Source organism: Pipistrellus kuhlii, unplaced genomic scaffold (assembly GCF_014108245.1).
Source record: "Pipistrellus kuhlii isolate mPipKuh1 unplaced genomic scaffold, mPipKuh1.p scaffold_m20_p_74, whole genome shotgun sequence".
Classification (NCBI taxonomy): Eukaryota; Metazoa; Chordata; class Mammalia; order Chiroptera; family Vespertilionidae; genus Pipistrellus; species Pipistrellus kuhlii.
In genome coordinates this window covers 505697-523846 of record NW_023425578.1, presented here as the reverse complement: position 1 = coordinate 523846, position 18150 = coordinate 505697, and the positions used below count along the sequence as shown (strand labels likewise).

General features: G+C 56.8%; 2 protein-coding genes across 3 annotated transcripts; both read right to left on the bottom strand.

Moving 5' to 3' along the window:
• Positions 1–177: 177 nt before the first annotated feature.
• Positions 178–10383, bottom strand: TCTN2 (tectonic family member 2). 2 transcript variants are annotated; one of them, XM_045576083.1, is made up of 18 exons: positions 10177–10383; positions 9948–10055; positions 9508–9596; positions 8153–8348; positions 6911–7011; positions 6429–6625; positions 6156–6282; positions 5485–5626; positions 4727–4792; positions 4356–4490; positions 4071–4148; positions 3832–3912; positions 3092–3203; positions 2876–2982; positions 1822–1972; positions 1202–1324; positions 968–1056; positions 178–671 (listed from the first exon to the last, which is right to left on the bottom strand). In XM_045576083.1, exons 1-18 carry the CDS (start codon positions 10256–10258, stop codon positions 568–570), a joined length of 2088 nt encoding a protein of 695 aa, XP_045432039.1. In that variant the 5' UTR covers positions 10259–10383; the 3' UTR covers positions 178–567. The 2 variants fall into 2 exon arrangements, with proteins under 2 accessions (XP_045432039.1, XP_036278835.1); XM_036422942.2 differs by having other exon boundaries at positions 9520–9596.
• A 653-nt stretch (positions 10384–11036) lies between these two features.
• Positions 11037–18126, bottom strand: GTF2H3 (general transcription factor IIH subunit 3). The gene is made up of 13 exons (XM_036422946.2): positions 18037–18126; positions 16683–16762; positions 16369–16475; positions 15424–15590; positions 15027–15089; positions 14165–14194; positions 14008–14036; positions 13404–13478; positions 12730–12783; positions 12551–12619; positions 12164–12299; positions 12017–12053; positions 11037–11930 (listed from the first exon to the last, which is right to left on the bottom strand). Exons 1-13 carry the CDS (start codon positions 18047–18049, stop codon positions 11861–11863), a joined length of 930 nt encoding a protein of 309 aa, XP_036278839.1. The 5' UTR covers positions 18050–18126; the 3' UTR covers positions 11037–11860.
• Between the last annotated feature and the right edge of the window lie 24 nt (positions 18127–18150).

Genomic DNA, 18150 nt, shown 5'->3' with positions numbered 1-18150 from the left:
CGGACCCGGTCCCCGTGCAGACAGGAGGCAGGCTCCGGCCCGGCGCGTGTCCTCTGCACACAGCGCTGCACCGGGTGACCTGATGCGGGGCCCGGAGGTCCGCCTCCCCCTGCACCCCCGACTTCTCCCGAGGAGACCCCGCGGGATCGTGTCCTGAAAAAAATGCATACACACGTGTTGGATAATTATAAAGGCGGTGTTTATTAAAGTACATTTCATTTTCAGAATTGAGCAGTCAGCTGTTAAAGTGTGTGCACATTTTTGGGGACTCTGTATATAAAAAGTTGAAGGAATAATTCTCTAAGGTATAAGTAACATATTTGGACCGAAGCTCCTAGGACCTGAGTCAAGTGGGATAAACTAACGCTTCCGGTAGCCGGAGGCAGGCCCGGAGCCCGTGCACGTTGCTCCGTCTGGTCCGGCAGCGCAGTGAGCACCGGTCTGGAGAGCCCGCGGGGAATGGAACCCAGCGGGCACTTGGCCAGCGTTTCCCGCAGAACAAAACCCTCCGCCTCAGAACGACGCGGAGCCGATCCGGGGACGCCGTGGTCTGAGGGCGGTGGCGGGTCAGGCTCTGCGTGCCCTGGTCCAGGGGTCGCTGAGGAGCACGGCCACCACGGAGAAGGCGGCCAGCAGCAGGCCCTTGGCCACGCACCGGGCATAGGGCTCCCCTGCAAGAGGAGAGCCAGTCAGCGACACCTTCCTTCCCCACTTCCTGTAATTACTTAGATGGCAACAAGCCAAACCACGATCAACCTTTGTTTTAACTGGTTTTTAGAGAAGTGAGAGAGAGAAACATCAATGTGAGAGTAAAACACCCATCGGGGACTGAGCCCGCCAGCCGGGCATGTGCCTGACCGGGAATCGAACCAGCAACCTCTCGGCGCTCAGGACGCTGCCCAGCCAACTGAGCCATGGCCGGTACGTTTTCCTTTTTAACCTGTACACAGGCCACGAGGCTGCCCACCTCGGTAGTGCCGGGTCCAGGGGTACAGGAGCTGCGGCCAGCACACGTCGTTCCTGTCACAGTTGTACTCTGTGGAGTTCACCTGGAACCTAGAAAACGTTCAGAAGATTGCAGTCACTGCCACAAAGCACACTTTTGGTGAGAAGTAGCAAAGCTGGTTAAAGAAGTACGCTTATTTTCAAAGACCTCTATTTTTCTGCTTCCTAAAAACCACCCACCGGATCAGTGCCCTACCTGGTCAGAGGCCGGGGTCGCCGGGCAGGGACCTGAATGAACTGCACGGAGGCGCTGAGGGCGAAGAGGCCGGCCTGCTCACAGGTCAGCCCGCACTGGGGCCGCCAAGTCACCGAGGAGACCCTGCGGGGAGAGGGCACAGGCAGCACACCGGCTCGCTTGTCACCTGAGGACATCAGGCGACTGACAGCAACATGACCAGGAGTCCCTCAACGACCTCACCCCTGCTGGCCAGCGGGGCTCAGGGGTTCCAGAAGGTCAGGGTTCGATCCCCGGTCAGGGCACAGGCCCAGGCTGTGGGCTCAATCCCCAGTGGGGGGAGTGCAGGAGGCAGCCGATCCATGATTCTCATCATCAATGTTTTTGTTTTTCTCTCTCCCTTCCTCTCTGAAATCAATAAAAACATTTTTAAAGTTACCCGGTTTGTACTATGTGAGTTTTCAGATGTACTCGCAAGAAGCCGTTACACACAGCTATTGCCACGACAACGCGGGGACACATGTCCCTTTTCCCACCCGTGGCCAACAACTGCGACTTGCACTAAGCCCACGGCAGAGGCCGCGTGTCCGTCCCGGGCGCCCTCCCCGCTCCCGCCTTGGAACCGCGTCGGGCAGCCTCACCTCTTCTCGACGCCCAGGATCTCCTGCTGGGGGACCCCCTCCACCGCACCAGCCTCCCAGGTGAGGATGCGGACGTGCAGCCGGGCAGGGACCTCCTCGCAGACGCCATTCCCGCGGCCACCAGCGGGGCCTGCGCCTGTGTCCCGGGCCGCTGCATTGGGGAAGAAAGTAACGGTTTTTCTACCATCCCCGGATGCCGTAAAAACGGGAAATGTCGGACAGGAAGCGCGTGAGTGAGGCTTCCCTCTCTAAGGGGCTCCTATCTGTCATCCCATGACAGTAGTACCCCTTGTGTTCGAGAAGTTTCCGTATACGTCGTCAGCACTGGAATTTTCGAACTCCAGGCCCAGGTAACCACACGAGAAATCATGATTGGTTCCGGTCCTCACAGAGGCCGCCTCACTGCGCTGAAACCTCGGAGCTGGTGGGTGAGAGTCCGGCCGGCTGGGCTGCGGGACCTCAGGGCAGTGAGGCAGCCCGGACGGTGTGGCCCGAGTGCTTTGGGGCGTGGGTTTGATTCCCGGATAAGGGCGGGCGCCTGGGGTGCAGGTTTGATCCCGGCCCCGGTCAATGTGACCCGGCAGAGTCCTGTACTCATGAGCAGTCACCCTCACCGCCTCCCACCGCCCCGGCCGGCCACGCGTGGCCACTGATCTGCTTTCGGTCTCCGGTTCTGGTCGCTGCTCAAGGAGGGGGATGGGCTCCGACAGGGCGGGCACTGGTTCCCTTAGCAGCAGGTCTCCTGTCACCTTTTCTTTTAAGTTAAAAAAACTTTTTAAATCAAAAAGGCAGGTCTCAACTGCCCATGTTCCTGGGACCAAAAACAATGCAAACTCCCCCCCACTCCACTTCCTACAGACACTGTTGGCTCCTAACGACGAGGGCAACTTGACCTTCGTGCGGATTTCCTTCTTCAGAAACAAACAGGCATCAGGAGTAAGAGAGGAAGAGTGCTAACCCCAACGTGTCGGAGAGCCACAGCAGACAGCGGGCCGGCTGGAGGGCTCACAGTCCAGCAGCCACGCCCTCCATGCCCCGTGCAGCCCCCACTCACTGACAATCTCCAGCCAGCCGTCGCTGCGGTCCCCGTAACCCGAGTTGCCTCTCGCTGCCACGTGAGTCGCTTGTATTAATGAATCGAGGATTCCCGCCGCCTTGTCCCTGCGAGAGAGCAAGACCTTTCCCAGCGCGTGGCTGGCAGCTGGTCTCACCCCCAAGGCCTGGCTCTCGGGTCTCCAAGCCAAGGGGGGTGGGGAGGAACGGCACTCACCGGAGCCGAGTGCAGTTCTCGTCGATGCCCACCTCCAAGAGGCACCCCGAGAGCACGTTTTCTCCAAATAAGACGGGTCTGAGGGGCGCCGATGCGCACAGACCCCTCCCGGCTGTGAAAAAAGGAGTCCGCCTCTTACTACCCAAGCTAAACAAAAGGAAAGATCCGCTACAAAGCTCTCCTTGAGCCTGGCCGGTGTGCTCAGTGGGTTGAGCATTGTCTAGGCACCAAAAGGTTGCCAGCTGGATTCCCGACCAGGGCCCAGGCCCGGGTTGGGGGATCCATCCCCAGTGGGGGTCATGCAGGAAGCAGCCGGTCCATGATTCTCACTGATGTTTCTCTCTCTCAAATCAATGAAACTATTTTTTAAAGTTTTTCTTGAGACACAGAGAGAAAGCGACAAGCAGAGCGAGTCTCTGTGCTGAGGAGACTCGGTCCCCCAGGCTGAGCCGGCGCCTCCAGAGACACTAGGGCCGGCTCGTTCCACCGGGAAAGCGGAGCCTGATTGGGACAAAGCTCTTGTCTCCACCGAGGGCTCCCGGCGACAGGCTCCCCGCCAGCCCCACACATCACTCTCTTACTGATGCCCAACACCTCCGGCACAAACCACGTGACCATCTTAACGATGAGGACAACGACAAAGCAGGAGAACCCCCTCCCTGCGGCTAAGTGAACAGCTGAACCCAAAGTCACCGCACTGGCTCCATCCCAAACAGGCATAGCCTCCCCCAGCAGGTTACCTGGCTGCCAGAGGCTCAGGGCTGCCGCGGGGTCACTCCTGCCGGCACGGAGGGCGCGCACAGGCCTGCCCAGCTGGTAACCTGGACGCACAGCAAGCGGGGCTCAGGCGAGGCCAGCGAGGAGACAGGCGGATCACGAGCTCACACGGAACGTTACTCGCCACCTGCCGGTCCCTGACGCCTCGGGCGGGGTGCTGGCCGGAACGCTTGTGAGGTGGGCGGCTGGCGTGTACTCTCACCTGGGTTCCCAGACCTCTCCTCCCCGGGGCCGCTGTTATGGCTTAAAAACCTCACTGTAAACCGCTGCGTCAGGGTTCCTGGAGAGAAAACAAACGGAACGAGCGCCCGTCTCACTGGGAAGGGGTGTCGCCCGCCCGCAGCGGGCTCTCTCCCCGGCAGCTGCACTCTGACGTGTAAACAAGCCGCCTTCTCACGTCACATCGCGCACACCAAGCCGGCCTGTGTCTGATTGCTCTGGTGACGGAATCTCAAAGCGGGAAAGCCGCCTCGCTGCCTCCCCGTACCTGTCTGGTGGGCGTGGAGCCTCGCCCTGACAATCCTGACGTGTACTTCGCTGATGGTGCGATTGTTCCATCGGAAGAGATAGTGTCCCTCCACAGTCACGTTCCTGGGGGCCGATCCGGGAGGTAGCAGAGTTTCTGCGAAGGGAAAAACACGTTCACCGGGGATCCGATCCTGCGGCGTGGCTCGCAGCTCGAGGACACGCTCGGCGAGATGTTGGTTAAAGGAGAGGCCGGTGTGGCAGCGCCGTCAGCGGGCGGCTGCCACGCTCCCTGCCGCGCTGCAGCCACCCCACTGAGCTCGTGCAGGAAGAAGTGAAAGCGAGAAGTGAGAATGGCCCTAAAAAATGACATAAACACGTGACCCCGAGTACCTGTGCCCGTGACGACCTGGCCCGGGTCAGCTGCCTCCTCGTAGGTCACGTGTGGGATGACGACGCCTGAGAGAGACGGGATTAACGTCCACGGGCGCCGCCCTGGCGGGGCCGTGTGGACGGGAAGTGAAAGCCTGTCCCGCAGGTGTGGGCCCTGCGAGGCCGGGTCTGTGTGCCAACCACACCTCTCCCACCGGAGCACCACCGAGTGGGACCCCCATGGCCGGCCCCATTACACTGAGGATGGTCAGCGACAAGGTCTGGAAAGAAACTCAGGAGAAGAGCCACGCATGGCACGCAGCACACTGCACACTGCCAGGAGTGGGCACGGGCAGCCCCTTTAGAAAGCAGCTTGGTTAGGGGACCGCACAACCCCGCGATCCCACCGCGGATATCCCAGAAATGGGAACGTGCCGGGCCGCCTGGCTCAGAGGCTGAGCACCAACCTAGGAACCATGAGGTCACGGTTCGATTCCTGGTCAGGGCACAGGCCCAGGGTTTCCGGCTCCATGCCCAGTGGGGGGCATGCAGGAGGCAGCTGATCCATGATTCTCTCTCCTCATTGGTGTTTCTCTCTCTCTCCCTCTCCCTTCTTCTCTGAGATCAATAAAAATATATTTCATAAAATAAAATAAAGTAAGCTACTTCCTCAATGGGAGTTTAGTGCTTCCAGTCACTGCAGATGGGCACTGCAGTTCTCAGGCGATGAGCGCTGACCTCGCCCTGGGGCCTGTGCTCAGTCCGGCCGCCGCGCCTACCTCCCACGGTGCCCGCCTTTATCCCGGCGTCCGGGGCGCTGCCTGGTTCCTGGTAGGCGTCCAGGTCAGTAACGCAGCGAACGTCGAAGTTCTGCAGGAATCCCACCGGGGCGTCCCGCACACACTGCCCGGCCAGGGTCACCTGCGGGCGAGGGGACACCCTGCACTTAGCACCGGCTGATCAGCAAACACAGGCGACTTCCGAAGAGTGTCTCCCCGCGCCCACTGCTGGCTGCGCTGGGCTTGCCCCCCCCCTCCCGCCTCGCTGGCTGACCATCTAGACCAGTGTTTCTCAAACTTCTCTCATGATGAGAATCACCTGGTGGAGTTCTTAAACTACAGATTCCTGAATCCCAACTAAATTAAGTATATAATTTTACCTATATGATCCCAAAAATTCTAGTTTAGCACTTCTTAGTTGGGACCCAGGAATCTGTAGTTTAACAACTCCCTCAGGTGATTCTCATCATGAGAGAAGTTTGGGAAACACTGGTCTAGACCAACCAAGGGCCACCTGCTCGTCAGCCATCACAGCGAGAACCTTTCCGAGGAGACAGCTGATCGATGGGAAGAATAAGCTGCTGAGGGGGTGTTTTTAGAGCAAAATGTGTTAAATTAAAAACCGGGGGAGACAGAGAAAAGGCTGCAGCACATCCTGCTGGGACTGTTACCTGAGGGACAGTGAGATAGGCCTGAGCGGCAGTCATCACGGGGTCTCCCTGTTTGTACCCCAAGTCCGACATGTCCTTCGGATCAGCGTGCAGGTATGGGGCAAAGGTGGTGGGCTGCCCCGAGGACCTGGAAGTCAACAAGAAAGACACTCACTGACTGACACTGTCAGCTCTTACCTGCCGAGCACACGTGTTCTTTCTCACAGAGAGGAAGGGAGAGGGACAGAGTTAGAAACATGATCAGCTCCCGCCCGGCAGCCCGGGGACACTCACACGGCCCCGCGGTGGAAGTAGCCCAGGAAGGGCGAGTTGGTGGGCGAGGACTGCACGCACAGGAACGGGAACCAGCCGGGGGCCCCGGGCGCCCTCTGCACGGAGCAGAGCTGGTCGAAAGGTGGGCTGACGTCCCCTCCAAACACGCCGGCGAAACAGGCCCCCCGAAAGAGCTGGGTGGCATCTGGGGAGCATTCCTGGAAGGAAGGGAGGGAGGGAGGGAGGAAGGGAAGGAAGGAAGGGAGGGAGGGAGGGAGGAAAAAAGGAAGGAAGGAAAAAAGGAAGGAAGGAAGGAAGGAAGGTGCAGGGGCGCCGGGAGGTCACAGGTCTGAGTCCCCGTCGGGGAACGTGCCTGGGCCTCAGACTCCATCCCCCTGATGTTGATGTCGCTCCCCCATGTTCCTCTCTCCCCCCCTCTCTCTTCCCCTCTCTCTCTGAAATAGGTGAGGACGTATTTGAAAGGAGAAGAGCACTCGGCGCACCTGGTCGCAGCAGCAGCGCACGTCGCAGGCGCCGGCCGTGAGGTTGCAGGGGCACGGGCCCAGCGGCTGGTGCACCTGGTCGGGGATGGCAGTCACGTTCTCTGCGAGGAACACCGGAGCTCAGCTGGAACGCCCCTGACGCCGGCCACCAGGCCGAGCCCCGTCCCCCAGACCCCGTTCCCACCGCCAGGCCAGGAGCCCTGCCGGGAGCTGTGCATCAGACGCAGGGAAACCCAAACACCAGGAAACAGGCAAAGCGGACCCTGGACGTGAGCACCCTTCCGCCCTTAGCACACTGCTGTCACGTGACAGGGAGAACACAAACCACCGCCTCCTGATGTGTGTGTCAGCGCCAGCCACCCCAGCGAAAGCTGGAAATGGCGTGGGCGCCCTCACTGAGAGAGCAGTTGAATGAAACCACGGTATATTCGCACAGGGCACTACTGACAGCTGCTCAACAGAACGAGGCAAACCTAGGCGTATTCATATGGAGCAATCTCCAATTTGTATTTAAATCTGTTAACTAGTTATCATTGTGCTACTGTTTGATGACATCATCTTAATATATTTTATTGATTTTTTTACAGAGAGGAAGGGAGAGGGACAGAGAGTTAGAAACATCAATCAGCTGCCTCCTGCACAGGTCCTACTGGGGATATACCCACAACCAAGGTACATGCCCTTGACGGGAACTGAACCTGGGACCCTTCAGTCCGCAGGCTGATGCTCTATCCACTGAGCAACACCGGTCAGGACCATGCATTTTTTAGAAGGTATAGAACAGTGCCCTGGCCGGCAGGGCTCAGTTGGTTGGATCATCGTCCCCAACACCTGTCAGGGCAGATACCCAGGTTGCGGGTTCAATCCCTGGTTGGGGCATGTACAGGAGGCAACCAGTCCACATTTCTTTCTCACATCAACCTCTCTCTCCTCTCTTTCTTCCTCTCTCTAAAAAAGAAAATGTTTAAAAATCAATAAATGGAGCCAAAACCGGTTTGGCTCAGTAGATAGAGCGTCGGCCTGGGGACTGAAAGGTCCCGGGTTCGATTCCGGTCAAGGGCATGTACCTTGGTTGCGGGCACATCCCCAATAGGGGATATGCAAGAGGCAGCTGATCGATGACTCTCTCTCTCATCCTCATCGATGTTTCTAACTCTCTATCCCTTTCTCTTTCTCTCTGTAAAAAAAGAAAATCAATAAAAGCACGTCCTTAGGTAGAGCTTAAAAAGAGACTCCACTTGCCTGGCGCACTCTGGGCCAGAGAGGAGTTGGCGTAGATTTCCACTTGGATGAGCAGCTGCGCGAAGCAGGTGGCGTTGTGCGATGCCGACACCAGGAGGGTTTGGACGATGCACGGGGCCTCCGGGAAGGGGCCGGTCCGGTGAGAGGAACAGGCTGGCGGGGCCCTCTTCAGCCTCACCGTCACGTCCCACGCGTTCTGGAAGGAAGCAGATCGCTGCCCTTTCCGCACCTGCCATGGCGAGAGCCCCTCACGGGAACACCACAGCGCCCGGGGCCCCGGGGCGCTCCAACGGAGGACTGGATGCAAAGAGGCCCTGGTTCCGGCCCGCGCCACCCATCCACCGCTCCACACGCAAACCAGACTCCCCCCTCCGGTCCCCGCAACAGAGAGCGACGTGTGCCAACCCGGGGAAAGCGCAGTACAGGTGTGGACGTTCATGCGGTTTGTCTAGCTTACCATCCTAGCAGCGGGAGCAGAAAACACTGAAAAATAAAAATTTTCAGCCGAAACCGGTTTGGCTCAGTGGATAGAGCGTCGGTCTGTGGACTGAAAGGTACCGGGTTCGATTCCGGTCAGGGGCATGTACGTTGGTTGCGGGCACATCCCCAGTAGGGGATGTGCAAGAGGCAGCTGGTCGATGTTTCTCTTTCATCGACATTTCTAGCTCTCTATCTCTCTCCCTTCCTCTCTGTAAAAATCAATAAAATATATTAAAAATAACTAAGTAAATAAATAAATTTTTCAAAAAGGTTCTGAAAACAGTACCTGGGGTGCAAAATCTGTCTTTTTCATCCTCTATAAGCCCTAGAATTGCCCTGGCTGGTGTTGCTCAGTGGATAGAGCGTTGGCCTGCAGACTGAAGGGTCCCGGGTTCAATTCCTGTCAAGGGTCCCGCCCACAGCATCCAGGGTTGCAGAGTCGATCTCCAGTAGTGGGCGTGCAGGAGGCAGCCAATCAATCATTTTCTCTCATCGTGGATGTTTATCTCTCTCTCTCCCTCTCTTTTCCTCTCTGAAGTCAATAAAAATATATTAAAAATAAAAATAAGTAAACCCTAGAGTTGATGCCTGGCACGTATCAGGCACTCCATCAAACGTTTACTAAATGGAAGGGCTGGCAGAGGTCGGTGGTTTAGAAAGCTTTGTGAGTCACAGAATCACTGAGAAAAATGCACACACCATTCCCGAGGGCCCCTGCAGCTCGTCCAGGGACCCCCAGCCCCAGGGTGAGGACCTCCGGGCAGGATGGGTGCCTGCCGGGCTGGAAAGCCCACGGCCGGCGTCTTTCCAGCGGGAGAGTCCCAGGAAGAAGGCACTACACGCGTGTCCCGCAGCTCCTACGGTGCGGGTCGCACCTCCGGCCTTACCACGTTGGGGGTCACCGTCAGACTCCAGTCTCCCGTGTCGTTGTTCCGCTCGCCACACGTGGGAACCGGCAGGGATCCTGCAGGAGGCAGAATGCAGGATGCAGGGTGGCACTGCCCACGGCTAAGGGGGTGCACTCGCTGGCATGGAATCCCCCGCCAGGCCCGGGCAGGCCCTTTGCAAGCTGTAGGCCTCCGGGCAAGGGACCGCCTCTCTGCACCTCAGCATCCCCAAAATGCTACTGTCTTCATCCACAACAAGGTGAGTGCCAGGCGTATGGCTGCGGGCTTTCTCGTGGTCCACATCAGCCCCTTCCCCATCCTGACTCCCAGGTGGACGGGGGCAGGGGACCCCGGGGGCCCCTCCCCAGCTTCTCGGCCGGCCCGGACCTGATCCAGCGCCCACCCTTCCCGGCCGGGCCGGGCTTTACCCGCCTGGTCCTGCAGCAGCGACAGGGACACGGCCGCGTCCTCGGGGGCTCCGAGCAGGGCCGCGCTGGCCAGCGGGCCGGACGCGCGGATGGAGGCGGGGAGGAAGCCTGGCGGAGGGGGGCACGGGAGGGTCAGGCGCGGCGGGCCCGTGCCCGCGGGGGGTGACGGCGGCCCGGCCCCTAACGCTCCGCTCCCTCCCGGCCCCGCGGGCCCCTTCCCCGGACACACCCGTGTGCCCCCGCAGCGGCCTCGGGACGCCCAGCAGCAGGAGGAGCCCCAAGAGCCGCGGGGCCGGCGGTGGCGAGCCCATGTCCGGGCCCCCGCCGGCCCGCCACACCGAACCGCGCCCCCTCAGGAGCCGGGAAGCGCCCGGAGGCCGCGCAGAGGCCCCCGTCTCCCCTCCGCCGCCATCTTGTCAAACGAACGCCGGGAGCTATGGCAACCACCAATCGGCCGCCGGCCTGCGGAGCGTCGCGTCGGGATTGGACCAGAGGCAAAGAGCCCGCCCCAGGCCCCGCCCACAGCATCCTGCCCCCGTCCACACACCTTGCCCTTTTGTATGTTGTTTGATACGGTCTGTTTTTGAAGGTCTCAACACCCCGAAAGCAGACTGTATCAAACAACATACAAAAGGTTTTGCCCAGCATGAGGACAGGTGCAAACGTAGCAGAAATTAGCCGGGCAAAAAATGTAACAGTATTTTCACAAATAACTTTGGCAAGATTTAAAATTAAAGTTCTTCAGAAATGAATAAAAATTTGATTTTTGACCAAATCCAGTTAACAAGTACACAGCTGAAGCAGAGTTGAATGAGCATGAAATAAACATTAAAAGAAAATAACTCCAGAAAATATTAAAGTTTATTTTATTACAAAAATTTATATAAAATAAACCATAAACACAACCATTAGAAATAAAACAAACAGAACTAAGACAGTATATAAAAACATTTCCAGTGAAAACTAACAAGAACCTTATCAAACTTCTTGAAATTATGTCTTTTAGATATACAATGCTTTCTTGTCTAGACTTACAATAGGGATTTCCGTTACAGTAATAAGGCTATGAATATTAAATATTATTTTTAAAAAGACAGATTTTCAAACTCAAGTATTAACAAATACTTGCAAAGTTATCACAAAAATCTTTATGTAGTTAATAAAATCCTAAGTCCAGGATACAAAACCTATCTGAAATAACCTAACCAAACACTACAAGTTACTTAAATGAGACTGAGCTTCCTAGATGGTAGAGAAAATTTAAATCTCATTTATAGACAAGATTGGATACACAATTTGTCAACATATTTTTTTGTTCCCCTTGGCAACATACTTTCAAAAACAAACCAAATCAGCCACTGTTCCTGAAAACCCTCCCCACACTATGCTGGAATTTAAAAGGACTTCTAATAACTTCAAGGTCTGACTCTTTTAAAGTCATTTTGCAGTGGATCCTGTTATGATTATTTGGGTATCGTCACACAAAGGAATAAGTAACTGCAAACATCTGAAGCTGAACCTCAAAGCAGACAACAAGGGTTTGAAAGTGGATCAAGGATTTAAGACGCTGCACGTTGATTAGCGCCATCACTCCACTTTTTCTAAAACTGTGTTCCAATTCCACCTGTAACGCTTCCCAGTGAGAAGCTCTAAAGGCTACGACCAGTCAGGACAGGCTGGTGTGACACAGGATTGTGTGAGAGAACCCTCCGGAAGCATTGTAGGGCCTGGACTCTGCAGAGGAGGGCTTCCCGTACAGCATCCCTGCAGGAGAGGGTGATCTCCAGGACTGCACCCTGTGAGGAGCCACCTTAACTCTTACACGTGTCTCTGCTTTCTCAGAGCCTCCTTATAAAGACTCCCGCCCCCACACCCCGTTTCTCCAGGCAGCGCTGAGACGGAACGCTCCATCATCACGCCGACGCTTTCAGCTTCTTTTTCTTGGCCTTCAGCACGGGAGGGAGAGAGATCTTAAAGGCCGTCCTGAAAGACACAGGGAGGAAGTCGCCCTGCAACGCACTGACTCTGGCGCGGGAGGGGCGCAGCCACCCAACCCCAGGGAGACTTACTCGCAGGTCGTACAGATGGGGCTGAAGTTGCAGAATACTGTGAAGGCAGAAAACAGACAAAAGCCAGGCTGGCGGGACACCGTACCGTGGAGCTAGCCGCTGGCCTCCCGCGACCCGGCAGAAGGAGCGCTGCGGCCGTGAACTTACTGGACAAGCACACGGAGCACACGTAGCCGATCTCAATGAGGTTGCGGTGGCAGAAGCAGGCGGCCCGGTAGTCCACGTGAATCGGGGGCGGGAGGGTTAACTGAGATCTCTGGTCTTGATCAGGAAGAAAGAGCCACTGTAAGAAAATAAGTTAAAAAACCTTTTTATTATTCATTCAGCAATCACTGAGCACCTCCACAGACAGGCACTGCTCTGCCAGCAGGCAGGAACGCAGCATTCTGCACACGGCCTGCAGCTCTCAAAGACCGTGGGAAGCCCCCTTCTCAGCTCCGTGACCACCACGTCCCCCTTCTTCCTTTCCTCCAATGGCTGGCGCCCGCCATGCTGCGCCCATCCCTTCCCCAGGAGACGGGCACGGCTCCTTACCAGCAAGTACTGCAGGAGGGAGGGCATCTGAGGCACCTTCAGGTACAGTCCGCCCGTGATGTCACACGCCTGCAAGACACACCGCGCTCCTGCCAGACCGGCTCGCGCACACAGAACCACAGGACAGAACACACCGCGCTTTCGTAACCACCGCCGCCAAGCATTCACCTAGAACATACCTGCTGGAGGAGTCCTGAATCGGAGTCCAAGACACAGGCATCGATCAAAATGTTCTGAAATGGATGTTGTGGAAATATTACGGGAATGATAACAAGAATGACTGATTTACACTCAGAATCCATGTGCCGAGCTCTGCTCTTGAAACGGCTTATCTAATACGCATAACCGGGCGAGGCAGGTCTCCGATCAGCACCCTGCAGCCAGGCCGGGGCCAAGCGTGGTCACAGAGCCGGAGAGGCAGTGGGGTCAACCCTAGCTGGCCTGCCCCCAAGGCCCATGGTCTTTTCACTGCCTCACGTGGGCACTCCAGACGGAGAAGCGTATATGCAACTATGGCACGGAATTATAACAAGAGTTTAACATATCAGAGAAAATGGCATGTATCAGTGACACTCCACAAGGCACAGAGCACACTGCACAGCCAGAGACTCTTGGCCTGGGTCCTCCGATGGCCGATGGGACCATGAAGGCCCGGGAACTGTGTTAACCTGCCTGAGTGCATGTCTGTCTGGGGCTCATCCTCGCAGGCCAGGACTCCAATGACCGTATGAACTATGGGGTGCAGATCCCTCCCCCATTCATAAGGCTACTGAGTCAGACCGCCCTCAGCGGGCCATTAGGAAAAGCAGTCAGCTCCCTGTCTGAGCACCCGGAGAGGAGGGCATCCACGCACCTGCTTCTGCGCCGCGAAGATGACGTTCATGAAGTTCATGTACTGCAGGGCGCTGTCCGCCGCCGCCTTGATCACCTGCGGTCACAGCCGTCAGCACCTGCAGGCGCCCACCTCCCCGGGAGGTCCCGCTGCTCTCACACAGCCTTTCCCACTGCCTCCCTCACCGTCCTCAGGAAACGGCCCCATCGGGGGAGAGGAGACGGGAAACCCCCAAACCCCACCACCCCAAAGGCAGCCCTGGCTAACAGTCAGGAGAGCAGCTCTGGGCCGTCATGCCCTCACACCCACCGCACACACACAGCGGGCCGGTCCTCCCCTGGTGAGCTGCCACCTCTTCTTGCCGACTTCGCCGTCTGACTTCCATTATTTACCCAAATCCCTGCGCAAGCCTCAGTGTAGGCAGTGCCCTTCGCACAGCTCCGGGACGAGCTCGGAAATCAGCGAGACCGCACATCCCACCCTGACCCTGACCCTGACCCGGCGGATGACACTGCCGGGGGAGCGGCACTATTTCTCCCCTCAGTGACGCCACGTGACACGGACAGAGCCAACCCCCAGCCGCCAGGGGCAGACACAAACATAGTAATAACTGTAAAGACCTTACCAGCACCCGGGACTTCATCTCCTGGGTGTCTGTGGGGAGAAAAGGGCTGCGATGTAACTGAGCTTAAGCGTGTTGTGAGGTCTCCTAACCAACCCCAGGCAGCCCACCAGTTACGGGTGAGATGAGGCTCAGTCCCACAGGAAACGTAGGCGCCTACCTTTAACCTCCTTGTTCATCCTGTGGATGTCTGATTGTCTTCGCATTAAGGAATTTTAAAATATCATTGACTTCATCAGTATTCATAATAAACAAAAAACAACCCCAAATTTACTTAAATAAACCCCGCATCCCCAAACGGAGAGAGACCTGTTCCCTTCACCGGGACAGACACATAAAACAAAGGACTGGAGGTCTCCAAAGTGCCTCTGTCCCAGAAAATACAATGGCCACCACGGACTGTTGTATGACGACCCCCCCACACCCAGATTGGACCACTGGGACCAAAGCCAGCCGGTCAGGGGGGATCTGGAACATGAAGACCACACACAGGGGCCAGACACCACCCTCAAAGACACAGACATCGAGATGCTCAGCGGGCTGTGGGCCCCACGCTGACCGCAGAGTAACCCGCTGGCTGTGGAGCAGGGGCGGCTCGCTTGCTGAGCACCAGGGCGGTGAGAGGCTTTTATAATCAAGCAAAAATGAAAAAAAAACAACTCCCCAGTCTGCCTCACCAAGAAACAAGGCAGCAAGGACGTGCCCGGGAGGACACAGAGGTTGCAGGTTCGATCCCCGTCTGGGCACGCACAAGAAGCAACCAATGAATGCGTAAGTGGAACAGCACATCAACGTTTCTCCCCACATCATAACAGAAGCATTAGCGTTCTCCCACTCGTCCCACTCCGAGTTCCTCCAGCTTGCTCACAAACACGGCAAAGCCACCGCTTCACAAGGCTCAGCCTTCATTCCCGCGGACACATGAACGTGGACACATGAACGTGGACACGGGGTCCAGGCGGCAGCCCAGGAAGACACGTCTCTCCCGGAGGACACACGTGTGATCACACGGAGGAGGATACAGCACAGAGCTTTGGCCAGGGACCCCGCCAGCAGGGTCTCTGTGTGCTGCCCTTTTATGTCGCCTGCGAAAGGAATAAGCAGCATCAAAGGGGGGGATTTCCTGGCATTTTCTTCAATTAAAAACATTATTAAACCAAAGTGTTCTTCTTCATGAGTGATAATAATACTTTAAACAAAATAAAAAACATGTATTTCAAGGAAAGGGCATAAATAGAAGGAGAAGTAGTCCAAAAAGAGGAAAAGCAGACCCACAGGACAGCCTTAGAAGCCAGAGCGTGCTTCCAGCAGCGGGGGCAGCGCAGCGAGGCTGCGGGGGCAGGGAGAGGAGGCAGGTAAGGCCTCCAGGCCCACGTTCAACTCCGTTCGCAAAATAACAACGGAGGGAAAAGCTCTTACTCTTGGTCATCAGGTCCTTGATCTCGTCCACAATGACTTCATTTGCCGCTGTCAGCAGCTCGTACTTGCCGTCTTTGCTCCCTGAGGGGTTATATTCCGAGGCGGGGTTGCCAGGGTCCCCGAAGAAGTCTCCGAGTCGCCCGTTCCTCCCAGGGTACAGGAACCGGCTGAAACGGCAGGGGGAAGGCTGCTTACACCGGGACGCAGCCCCCTCACTAGACGTGAGGGTGACCTTCAGCAGAGAAAACCCGCAAAAGTCACGTTAAGTCTGGGTCATAAGATCTACAATAAATTCCATTTAAAAATCTACAGCCCTGGCTGGTGTGGCTCGGCGGATAGAGCGTAAGCCTGCGGACTAAAGTCCTGGGTTCAATTCCAGTCAAGGGCACAGGCCTGGGTTTCAGGCCGCATCCCAGTGGGGGGCTTGCAGGAGGCAGCCGGTCCATGATTCTCTCTCATCACTGATGTTTCTCTCTCTCTCTTTCTCCCTTCCTCTCTGTACACAGGTTCGTGTACCACTGTTCCTTCAGCCCAGCACCAGCTGGCAGAGCTGGTGTGGGTTAAGGGCCAATTGATAAGCACAATCCTTACTTATCAACACGGGAATCACACCCAGAGCCGAGGAGCAGGCGGCCAGGAGCGGGGCTGGCTGAAGGGCAATGGAATCCCAGCGCTCTCCCGCCTGCCCCGCCCCGCAGACCCCCCAGGAGAGCAGAGCCGGGGCTGCCGCCATCAGTGATGCTCCCTCTGCCCCAGGACAAGGTGAGGTGTACGTTAGATGAGCACCCGACCAGCTCCCTGTCTCCCTGCCAGGAGGTTCCCTGTGCTCATACCCTCGGGTGTGCATGTCATGCTTCCTGATGTGTGAGTGCTGCTCAGAGATACAGACAGCACACAGCAGGCACAGGACCCGCTAAAGGCAGGGAACCCCGCCTGCCGCCCCACCTCTCCTGGATGTGGCTGGCAATCACCGCCAGCTTGTTGGCCCGGTTCATGAACAAGTGCGAGTTCCCCAGCACCATCACGGCGTCCATGCATTTCGACAGCGTGAACTAAAAAAAAGTAAAAGCACAGAATTGTGGTCATGGTTACACAGCTCTCCTGTGGGTTTTACTAAAAAATCAACCAATTGTACATTACAATGGATGCATTTTATGGTACAAAAATCCCTTACTCAAGCTATTTTTTTTTTAAAAAGCAATCTAAACACATACTCAGTTAAACTAGAATTAGCCAAAGGCCCCCTCCAGCAATCTTACCTGGGATTCCTTTAACGCTTGCTTTCCCCACCAAATGGGGTTGACATCAACTATAATCACTAGGAGGTTCAATTCATCTTCTGAAAATATTAACAAAAAAACAAACAAAAAACATGAGCCTCATGAAAGTGAAACGCTAACAGTCTACATGCCTCTACATGCCTGTGGTCTGACAATGCTGAGACTGACAGAAGGCCAAGCTCTCGAACATTTACAGCTCCGTGGCCCCGAGCAAGCCCTCCGGCCTCACAACAGCCTCTCACATCAGCTCCACGGGGTGTGTGGGGGGGCGTCTGTTCTGTCACTGCTTATCTCCTGTTCCTCACCTGCTGCACAGCCATACAGGGTGTGTGGTAAACATCAGACGGACCCAAAAATATTTGCATTTTTGTTTGTTTTTAAAAAACGTTTTTCGTTGGCTTTAGAGCAGTTGTCTCCACATTCCTAATGAATGCCGCGACCCTCTGATCCAGCTCATGTCGTGGGGACCCCCCCAGCCATAAAATTATTTTCGTTGCTACTTCATAACTATTTGGGCTACTGTTATGAATTGTAATGTAAATATCGGTGTTTTCCGATGGTCTTAGGCTCTACAGCAGCGGTTCTCAGGCTGTGGGTCGCTAGCAGGGTCTCCAATGACAGTTAGACGAAAGAGCATTTCACAATCAGCGCCGTTTCGGAGTGGATGAAATGTGGCGGTCCTGACTTTGCAAAGGAAAGGCGCCTGCTGGGCGTCCCGTGGCCTGCTGGCCACCAGCCGGGCAGGTCTGGCTGCTCGGAGCCCCGCTGCCCAGTGCGGACCGCAGGGCTGACCCTCCTAACGGCGCTCCGGGCACCACCTCCCTTCACAGCTCCCTGTGCTCCGTTCTCATCGCTTCCCACGAGGCTGGGACTCCTTAGCGAATCAGGGCTTTTGCCCGCCCGGGCCGGCGGGGTCCCGGGGGCCGGAGCGTCCCTGTGCACCGAGGGGCGCATGCTCACTCCTCTCTCTGCAGCCCCTGCGGCTGCCTGGACGCCCAGGTAAGCGCCCGCGCCTTCCTCGCCGCCTCCTCACACGCTGACACGTCACCCGTGAGCCGCTTTCACAGCTCCGTCCCCGTCAGCATCCTTTCTACTCACTGGCCTCTGTCTGCCTCACCCGCTGGGCTGTGCCCTCCACGGGGGCAGTGCTGGCTCCCCGCTGCTACTGCACAGCAAGCAATGCCGGGCCCGCAGGCGGGAGCCAGCAGCAGCTCCGGAATGAGCACATTCGCTGCCAACCAGGTGCCCCCGGCCCAAACACGCAGCCATCTGCCGGTTCCGGGCGGCCCATCCCACCAGTCCCGGTCCCGGTCCCAACCGGCGCGGCCCTCACCGTCCGAGACCATGGTGGCCTGGGATCCCTCAGCGCAGAGCCCCCGGAAGTCAAGTGAACATCCCGGAAGCCGCGCATCTCCACTTCCGGCGCTTCCGAGTGACGTAAGGCGTT